Genomic DNA, 10,649 nt, shown 5'->3' on the forward strand with positions numbered 1-10,649 from the left:
AACCTTTGCCCCTTAGATTCATGCAGCTTTGCTTTGTAATGTGAGTCTGAGTTTCAAAAGACTCTCTAGCAGAGAAGACCCTTTAACCGACAGACCATTCCACAATGCAAACACAGGAAATTCAGCAAGAGGGAAGAGGCACTGGTTTCTGAAAACAGCCCTCTGCCCCCAGTTAAACGCCATCTCACATTTCCCAAGGAATCAAAACGATTCCTTCAGTTAGGTAAATATGCCTGGCCACGTGACCAGGAGCTAACCGGAGGAGAAGAGAAAATGTCAGAAAGGCATTGTAAGAAAATGTAAGAAAAAATTTCTCTAGGGCGGCGCCTGTGGCTCAACGGAGAAAGGTGCTGGCCCCATATACTGGAGGTGGCAGGTTCAAACCCACCCTGGCCAAAAGAAAAAAAAAACCAACTCCCCCCCCCATTTCTCTATTTTGTCTTTGATGAAGGAAGAGTGGCCACCACTGTAAAACAAATTGTACATACTTTTACTTGTGACTTTGGTACATAGTGAACTGAAACACAAGATTTAGAAAAAGAAAGCCACATAGTATCATAATAGGTGACTGAGGTTTTCTTTTTGTAATAAGTTTAATCTGACTTTATGAGAGTTTTGAGAAGATAATTCACACAATGGTTTGAGCAAATACAAAGACTCAAAAAGAAGTTATATAGTGGTTAAAGTTGAATATCTTTGGCAACAACCAACCTATTTCATGTTTCTTGTGATATATATATCTATATATATATCAATCTAGTACATATACTACATAAATGTAGTTCTACATTTCAAAATGTAAAAATGCTAAGAAATGTAGAGTGACTGTATAAAAAGTTAAAGTCCTTCAATTAAAAATTAAAAAATAATGGCTCAGCGCCTGTAGCTCAGCAGCTAGGGTGTCAATCGCATATACTGGAGCTGGTGGGTTCCAACCAGCCAGGGTCTGCCAAACAATGATGACAACTACAAAAAAAGTAGCTGGGGGCGCCACCTGTGGCTCAAAGGGGTAGGGCGCCGGCTCCATATACCAGAGGTGGTGGGTTCAAACCCGGCCCTGGACAAAAACTGCAAAAACTGCAAAAAAAAAAAAAAAAAAGTCCAGCATCGTGGCAGGCTCCTTTAGTCCCAGGCACTTGGGAGGCTGAGGCAAGAGAATGGCTGAAGTGGAGGGGGGAGAATGGGTGGAAGGAGGGTAATTGGTGGGACCACACCTATGGTGCATTTTACAAGGGTACATGTTAAATTTACTAAGTGTAGAATATAAATGTCTTAACACAATAACTAAGAAAATGCCGTGAAGGCTATGTTAACCAGTTTGATGAAAATATTTGAAATGATATATAAAACCAGCACATTGGGGCAGCACCTGTGGCTCAAAGGAGTAGGGTGCCAGCCCCATGTGTTGGAGGTGGCAGGTTCAAACTCAGCCCCGGCCCAAAACTGCAAAAACCAGCACATTGTACCCCATGATTGCATTAATGTACACAGCTATGACTTAATAAAGAAAAAAAAGAGAGACTGGCTTAAGCCCAAGAGTTTGATGTTGCTATGAGCTGTGATGTCACAGCACTCTACTGAGGGTGACATAGTGAAACTCTGTCTCAAAAAAAAATTAAAAAAAAATTAGGTTGAAACTCTGACATATTGTACTAACAATTATACTCAGAATTCTGTTGTTACTCTGTTGTTTATGAGACTAACTTTTTATACTACAGGATACATTTTTTTGTACTAGATAAAAGCTTTTCAAGGATTTTCCACAGTATTAAATGACACTTCAAATTCTCCTGTCTTCTTGGGTCCAATTTCAGGTTCATTTTATTCTTGTCTTCACCTTGTCTGCTGCTCTTCATAAGATTTTGCTCCATTTTCCTTCCTTAGTTTTGCCGTTTCTTAATACTAAAAAATCAGAGCAAAGAATCAGTTTGCTTTTTTGCAAATTAACCTATTGGGCATACCATCATGCTTTTAATATACCACAGAAATAAATTATTTTTATTTCAGCATGAAATTGCTTTTACGTGTTGTATAATGTGCGTCTTGATTATGTTTTAAGCAAATTTCAGCGCTTTTTCTTCCATCGAATTTAGGAATCAGAGGCCTAAAAGATGTGAAGGCAGTAATGTTTCCAAGATAACTGAGCTACATCCTTATTTGTAAAATAAGAGACACTTCATTTCCCAAATTTTGATGGATGGTTCCTTATCCGACCCATAGTGATGTTTTTATTCTATAGCTATAGAAATGTATCCCGCTCCACTCTTGAACATGCTTCCTTACTCTTCTTTCCACAAGTTCGTTGAAAGAGAACCCCTGAGCCCGGCCCAGAGCATCGCCGTATCCATAGCAACCAGACTTCAGCTTCCTCTGTTACCATGGTGCCGGTTCAGCCGGGCCTGGTGGTCGCTATGGTAACTAGGGGCGGGTCGCAGGGTCCAGGCAACTGGGCGCATGCGCGCAGGGACTACTGTACGCGGCGCGCGGTTGCGGGCCCCTCAGTTCCCCTCGACATGGCGCTGAGGCGGCGACCAGGATTTCGGCTCTGCGCCCGGCTGTCCGACTTCCTCCTGCTGCTGCTTTTCAGGGGTGGGTTTTTGAGTTTTCACCTTGAGAAACTAGAGTCTAAGGGTGAGGGAGGCAGGGCGGGCCGAAACAGCTGAAGCCATCAGGGACGCGAGTAGCGGTCCGGGCTTGGAAGACTCCGGGGGTCCCGGGCCAGAGGGGCGGAGGCCCAGGCGACACGCGGTGGGATCCGGGCTGGGATCTGGACGGGGGCTGGTGGAGGCTCAGGCGGCTGACCCGGGCGCGGGTGGGTCTCGGGCTGGGTCCTGTCCGGACAGTGGTCCCGTCCCGGGCGGTGATCTGGTCCCGGGCGGGGGGCTGATCCCCCGTGGTGGGCCTGACGCGGCCGGCGGCCTGTCTGGGTGGGGAAGGGCCTGGCCCGGCGGTGGGCCGATCCTGGCGGTGGGCTCCTCCGGGCGGGGGGCACGGCATCCTGGGAGGACTGTGGCCGCCGCGGCGTGGGCTTGGGAACTTGCTAGAAGACACCGCACGGCAGTGCGGTGCTGGGAGAAGCGGACAGTGATGAGGGGCGTCGCGAAGTACTCGCGAGGCAGAAAGCGCGGGGCTTGTCCGGCTTCTTGGTCACAGCCCTCTGGGGATCGGCTGTTCATTTTTGACTCTTGCCGTAAACAAAGGAACTGCTTTCCTTTCCTAGAGGCAAAACGCGTGGATATCCACCTATTTTTTTTTTTTTTTTGTCTCCACACTGGCTGAGACCACACAGACCTGGAAATAGCATTTGGGCCATTTGATCACGATACACTCACAAACTTGGGGAGTTTTGTTTATTTTCTTTCCCACCGTTTTGGAATTCTCATTAGATCTGCATTTCCCTGGATAGTTGGACAGGAGGACTAACATAGCTTCCATTTAGTGAGCGTGTGCTATACACTAGGCACTCACATTATCTCATTTACTCCTTGCAACAACTTTGTGAAGCCGGGTTTTACTTTATTTATTTTTCTCTGAATATGGGATAAACTTTTCCTTTTATTCATGAGTTATTTCACCTTGTTAGTATACTATTTTTAAGCAAGTAGGACATGAAAACAATTAAAGATTTTTATCTTTTAAATATTTGCAATCTTTTTTCCGTAATATGCTTGGTAAAAATTAGTCTCGAGGTGGGTTTTATCAACCCGTTTCTCAGAGTCAAGTCAACTTTCCAGGACTGGGTTCTGAGTAGTGAAGAAGACTCAAATTCACGTCTGCCCAAAGCACTACACCACACTTCTTCCCCTGGCAGGCGTCTCCTGCTAACCAGACCAGGACCTTTTTCAGTTCTTAGGCCATTTTATTGTTTGGTTTACTTGCCACTGTCATCCCTTGATGTTTTCCAGAACATACAATTTAAAACACGAGAGGACTGTTTGGGAGTAAGGAGGAACAGGCTTAGGAAAACAAAGCGTTCCTGTGTTTTGTGCTAGTTCTGGTAGGATGTTCGTGATGGTGATGGTAAAAAGTGAGAGTCTGGGCCAGAAGTGCTGGAAATAGAGCTCTGTGACAAAGGATGAGTTTCAGTGTATAGATGGGGGCTGTGGGCTTTGCCTGAAAGTAATTTCTAAAACCAGATGTGGCTGGAAGATACAAGTGATCAAAAGCTAGCCAGGGGACAAGGGTGTCAGGAATGTCCAGCACCCACTGTGCTGGTTACACTGACACTGTCCTATTCACCAGCCTGAAACAACTCCCTATTGTTCACTTGGCCTGTTCACATGAAAGTTTCCAGTTTTTATCACAGAAACATTTGGCAGTTTAGTTCAGGAATAAGTTTCATCTTGGTAGTTTGTTAATAAAAGTAGAAAATGCTAAGAGCTTTGTATACCCTTAACCTCTGACTTTGCTCTCCCTGAGGGGTTAGTTTTGTGGCTCTGGCTACTAAGGGCTGAGACTTACTTGCAGAGACTAGGAGGAAGGATCAGATTTTGCAAACTAGGACTAATGACAAAGAGTCAAGGTTGCAGAATGTAGTAATCTACTTTGAAGGTATGTAGCTATCTTTTTATAGGTGGGGGTTCTTTTTTTCATTGTTTAGTTTGTATCCTAAGCATACTTTATTCTTCCACAGATCGTGACGGGTGTGTTTTTATATTTTTTATGATTATTTTTTCCCAATCGATATTACTATTTATACTCAGTTAAAATTTTCAGTTTCTGATATATATATTAGCAGATATTTCTATAGTAGTTACCCTTTGCCAGGCTTTATTATAAAAATTTCATACGTATTAATTCATTTAATCTTGATAAAAACTCTATCCCATTTTGTGGATAAAGAGAAGTATGTGGAAATTGAGAAGAGTAATGTATCCCATGTACCTTAAATTTGGGAATCTTCCATTGTTTACCTTAATCCAGTCTTTGGTTAGTTGTACTGTTCCATGTAACAGTGGAATTCTTATTACAGATCAGTTTGACCAAATTATCAAGTGTTCAAGGCTATGTAGTTTGCATATAACATTTTCTTTTGTTGAATTCACGGCAGGTGAAATTCACTTTTACAGATGTTATGCTTCATGTCTTTTTGAATGGGGTTATGTAGGAATTACTGTTAGGTTTCCAAATCTTTGAGGTCCTAAAGAGAAGTGTTACATTTAAAATTAAAATAGTAACAGTTTGCATTCTTGGGATAAGATAATTTGTATGCTGAAGCATATCAAAATTTTTTTTGTTTTTTGCAGTTTTTGGCCGGGTCTGGGTTTGAACCCGCCACCTCTGGTATATGGGGCCAGCGCCCTGCTCCTTGAGCCACAGGCACTGCCCATATCAAAATTTGAAAATCAAAATTTCCAGGAAATTTTTGGAAAAAAGCTTTAATTCTTCTGTTTGTATCTGTTGGGACTATTTTTTGGAATGGCATAGCCCTTTACTTAGTTTTAATTGTTCTTAATTACCTGACAGAATCATTGTGAGACTTGTGTGCATTCAGAAAAACAAAGCATTCAGAAAAACAAAGAACACCTGCCTTGAAAGCCTGCATTACTTCTATCAGCTGCTCATTCCCAAATGGCTTGTTGATGGGCATTTGTTCTTGAGTGCTCAGTTTGGGGAAAGTGAATGGAGATACTTAATCGCAGTAATTGGGGTATTACATCCAGACAGAATTCCCGTTCACACAACTCCAAAGCTCTATGGAACCTGTTCTTAAGGTAGCCCCATAAGGTAGGTTGAATACGTTCTTTTGGGGAAAAAAAAAAAACCAGAAATGCATTTTCATCCCGCATAGCTTCTGAGACAGCCGCATCATGCAACAGAAGCTGCTATGGATTTAGTACATTCATCTAGCAGCTGTTAGAAATGTGATATTAGCAAATTCCTTCTCCATAAATTCTTCAAACTTTTTTAAAGCACAAGTGGAGTAAAAGAAAGGAAAACATGTGTGAATGAAATTAGGATGTATAGAGTGTGCTAAACGATACTCTGGTCATGAAGTTGGATTCTGTTTTAAGATATGTTCACAGTCAGGTGGTGTGAATGTGATGATGTTAGGGTTGAATACAAATTTCCAGTCTTTGTGTGTTCCCTCTGAATTTTAGCAGTATATGCAAATAACTTCACTGGAGTATAAAGAGAGCCTGAAAGAAAGTTTTGGTAAGCACATTCTTTTACACCTAGTTTAGCAAGGACAGTGTCCACTATGGTCCTTCATATGGAGGGCTAAAGCCTCAATTTAACTGTCTCTTTGCCACCTGCCATGGCACACAGAGAGCTTCCTGAGAACTGGCGCTTGTTTCTGATGTTCAGGAAATACTGTAGTATTTTGTGTTTGTGTGTTTTGTTTTTAAGTACTATCTCTATATGTTGTGTGTGTTATATATTTCCCATGAGTAGTTAATATGTGTAGCAGGGGTTTCTTTCATGCTGCTTATATAGAAACATCAAACTATTTAATAAAATTAGAACTATATGGACATTTTTATTATATCATCTTTCATTTTCAGAGTATCTTAAGGCTTCTGTGGTTCAGCCTTCTTTTTGCAAGTTATTCCCCAAATCATATTCTGTCATATTCTTGCTATCTGCTATGTCTGACAAGCTCGGCTCATAGTGATCCTTCCTGTCTCTAAATAAACATGATCTCAGTCCATAGTTCATTTCAATACAACAGACATTTATTGAGTATCTATGATATGCCAGGCACTGTTCTCTGTGCTGGAGTACAAAGTGAATAAAGCATCCCCAGCCCTTAAAGAGCCAGGGTATCCCATGCTGAATTATATTGGTTTTACTTTTGGGGTGCAAGTGCACTGTATCTTCCTAGTGATATTAAAAATTTGTTGGGAATAGAGGCTGAATTTATTTTCATTTGTATCTTTTTTCAGAGGTGACTGGTAAATACTCAGTTTGTCTCTGTTACTTGAAGGTCAGTTAACATTTCTTAAACATGGGCAGTGCCTGTGGCTCAAAGGAGTCATATGGGGATGCCAGCCCCATATGCCAGAGGTGGTGGGTTCAAACCCAGCCCTGGCCAAAAACTGCCAACAAACAAACAAAAAAACCCATTTCTTATGTGTCTAGGCTTTTCTTTTTTTTTTTTTTTTTCTGAGACAGAGTCTCACTTTGTTGCCCTTGGTAGAGCACAGTGACATCACAGCTCATGGCAGCCTCAAACTCTTGGGCTCAAGCAGTTCTCTTGCCTCAGCCTCCCAAGTAGTTGGGACTACAAGCACCTGCCAGATGCCTGGCTATCAGTCCACCCACCTGTCTATCCACCTGCCTCAGCCTCCCAAAGTGCTAGGATTACTGGTGTGAGTCACCATGCCCAGCCTCAGTGTGTAGGCATTTTTTATATACCTTATTTTAATTCCAGTGGCCATAGGAATTTTTGGAAAATCTAAGTTTTTATTGTAGTAGTTGCTATGGATGAAAGAGAACAGTATTTCTTTACTTGGTTTAATTTAAAAATCTTTTTGCCATCCAAGGTTAAGAAAAGATTGAGAAATGCTTATGATGTAATTTAAGTGTTGCAAGCTGCAGGTATATCAGCATATACTTTGTGATTACAATTATGCAAAACATTTTATTCTTAGGGAGAAACCTGGAAGAAAATGAACCCAAATGTTGGTAGGGTCTGTTTCTGAGTGGGAGGTCTTATGGCTGATTGCTTACTACTGATTTGTTTTCCTGACTGATTGTTTCATTCTTTTGTCTTTTTTCCAAGTGTTCTTTAATGAGGATATTTTTTGTGTAATGAAAAAAATTGCATTTTGTTGTGGCGTCAGTAGCTATAATAGTGGAATTTTAAATTTGGCATTGGTAATGGGAAAACTTGATTTGTTTAGTTTACTGTGATAGCATGTGGATTGTGCCTTTTTCTAGTTCCTTAGTTAACGTCACCTACATTAGATGGAGGAAGCGCTGCCCTGAAGCTCAGTTGTTTGATCATATGTTTTTTGTGACTCATTTGAGAGATTATCACCAGCTTTTGGGTGGGAGAATCAGCTGTAGCTTCCTCAGCAAATGGTTAACTGGAAAACTAAAAGACAGCTGCTGAGAGTACCCTCCTGCCTTCTTCTTTTGGAACAAACAAAATTATCTGAGTAAATGCCTTGGTTCATCTCTTCATAATCAGTTGAAATTTATGGAGCACCTACTGTGTGCCAGCTGGGCAACTCTTGGAAGATCTCTGTTTTTTTTTTTCTTTTGGATAGTAGAAATACAGGGTCAAATTGACTTCCGCTGAAAGTAGGCCCTGAAAGATGTTTCCTGAAGTGAGCTGTCAGCTAATGTACCCTATCACTTCTTCCTGCCCAACACAGACTTCCTTGCTGGATATCTTTCTCTAAGGAAAATATTTGATGTCTTTAGAATGAAGTGCAGCTGTCCAGAGGCTTACAGAGAATGCAGTGAATCCTAAGACAGCTGCAGGTTGGGTATTTGTGTGTATGTTTTCCGCGTATTTTTCAGCATCTCTGTCAAGGTTCTGAACCTTTTAATCAGCCAGTTCATCTTTATTTGGTAGTTCTCTGTGTTTTATGGCTAAAGCTTTCCATGGCAAAACAGGGAAATTTAAGAAAATGCTTTTCTTGACCAGAAGGAACATATAGTTCAGATAGTTAACAGAGCAGCATTGGGGTAAATATTTTATGTGAGGCCATCCATAAAGTTTGAGTGCAATTTATCAACATCTTTTTAAATTGCACATGAACTTTATGTCCACCTTGTATTTATTTGTTTATTTATTTATTATTATTATTATTTGCAGTTTTTGGCCGGGGCTGGGTTTGAACCTGCCACCTCCGGCATATGGGACCAGTGCCCTACCCTTTTGAGCCACAGGCGCTGCCCCACCCTGTATTTAGAAGTGAGAACATTTATGAGGACAGACAAGTTTGCAAACTCATCCTAGAAAAAATGCTACATCCCTCACTCCTGAATGTCACCATGGTCACCTTCAAAGCATTCCTCTTAGCTCTCTGGTTATCCTACTCTGGGCTGGCCAGGTAGAGGAGAATTTCTAGAAGGAGCTAGACTTTAAGCGATAATTTTGATCGGCATACTTGCAGATTTGGAAGAATGGGTTTGACAATAGCCCAACAAGTGGAGGAAAATGTATGAACAAAGGCGTGGACTTAGGAATGCATATGTTGTGTTTTGCAACCAGGAAGTTGTTATTGTAATAATAATAACAGCTACCAATTATTGAAAACTATGTGCCAGGCATTGTGCTGATTGCTCTGCCTGGCGACTGAGTGAGTTTGGGCTGCTGTGACAGAACACCACAAACTGGGTGGCATAAACAGCAAATGTTTGTTTCTCACAGCTTTGGAGCTTGGATGTCCAAGATCAAGATGCCTATAGATCTGGCTCCTGGTAATGGTCCTGTTTCTGCCTTGCAGATGACTGTGGCATCACATGGTAGACAGAGCTCTGAAGTTTCTTTTAGAAAGGCACTGATCCCATGATGGGGTTTCATCCTCATCCAAACCTGATTACCTTCCAAAGGGTCCATCTCCCAGTACCGTCACATTAGGGGTTAGGGTTTCATCATACGAGTTTTAGAGAGACACATAACATTCAGTCCACAGCACCTGAGTTATCTTAATTGATCCTTTTTTTGTTTTGTTTTTGCTATACCATCTAATTTTGGGTAATTAATTGGTCTTAGTAGTTACTTTTATAGGTTTCATTTTGCAGATATTGAATCTGAGCCTTAGGCAGGCTAATTACCTGGTCCAAGGTCACAGTTAGTAAGTTAAGGGACCATCAAAGAGAACAATGGCAAGTAACTCGTGTGTAGAGCCCTTTCAATCCAGGCTAAGGAGTTTGGACTTTATTATGTAGGGGGTGGGGAACCTGGGGCCTTGGAGTCACATATTGCCTTGTGGATCTTTGGGGGTGGCCTTTTGACTGAATCCAAATTTTACAGAACAAATCCTTTTATAAAAAGGGGTGTAGCAGAGAAAGATGAAGCTTTTTTTGTTTCCTTAAAAAAGAACAATCTTGAAAGCAGAAGGACTCAGGTTCCCCACCCTGGTGTGGGTTTCTTGATGTTGAAGTGGTTTTTGGTTATATCTGAAAGTGTGCCTTGTATCTTGGTGATGAAATACAGATTTGCTTGCTGGGTGCCTGTTGCTCAGTGGTTAGGGGGCCATGTGCTCCAGGGCTGGTTGGTTTAAACCTGGCTTGGGCTTGCTAAACAACAACAACAAGAAATAGCTGGGCTGTGTGACAGGCGCCTATAGTCCCAGCTATTAGGGAGGCTGAGGCAAGAGAATCTCTTGAGCCTAAGAGTTTGAGGTTGTTGTGAGCTATGACACCACTGTACTCTACTGAGAGAAACAAATATCTCAATAAAAAAAAAAAGGAAATACAGATTTGCTGGATACATAATTTTAGGTTGACAGTTAATTTTGTTTTAGAACTTGGACTATATATACTTGTGGATTTTGCTATTACTGTTGTGAAGTCTAGTCATTCATGTCTTCAGGGTTTTCTTTTTTCTGGGTTGCCCGTTTCTCTCCAGCTACTTTATTATTTTTTTTTAATCTTTTTTTTTTTTTTGAGACAGAGCCTCAAGCTGTCCCCCGGGTAGAGTGCTGTGGCTTCACAGCTCACAGCAACCTCCAACTCCTGGGCTCAAG

At 41.6% G+C, this 10,649-nt stretch overlaps 1 protein-coding gene across 1 annotated transcript in view; it reads left to right on the forward strand.

Moving 5' to 3' along the window:
• Window positions 1–2,378: 2,378 nt before the first annotated feature.
• JAM3 (junctional adhesion molecule 3) overlaps window positions 2,379–10,649 on the forward strand; it is a 58,256-nt gene continuing 49,985 nt past the window's right edge. Inside the window, exon 1 of the mRNA XM_003795917.3 lies at window positions 2,379–2,589. Coding sequence (XP_003795965.1) covers window positions 2,379–2,589 — 211 coding nt within the window. The remainder of the gene's footprint in view (window positions 2,590–10,649) is intronic.

The sequence above is a fragment of the Otolemur garnettii genome, unplaced genomic scaffold, assembly GCF_000181295.1.
Source record: "Otolemur garnettii isolate 467f Iridium unplaced genomic scaffold, OtoGar3 scaffold00097, whole genome shotgun sequence".
In the NCBI taxonomy this organism is placed as follows: domain Eukaryota; kingdom Metazoa; phylum Chordata; class Mammalia; order Primates; family Galagidae; genus Otolemur; species Otolemur garnettii.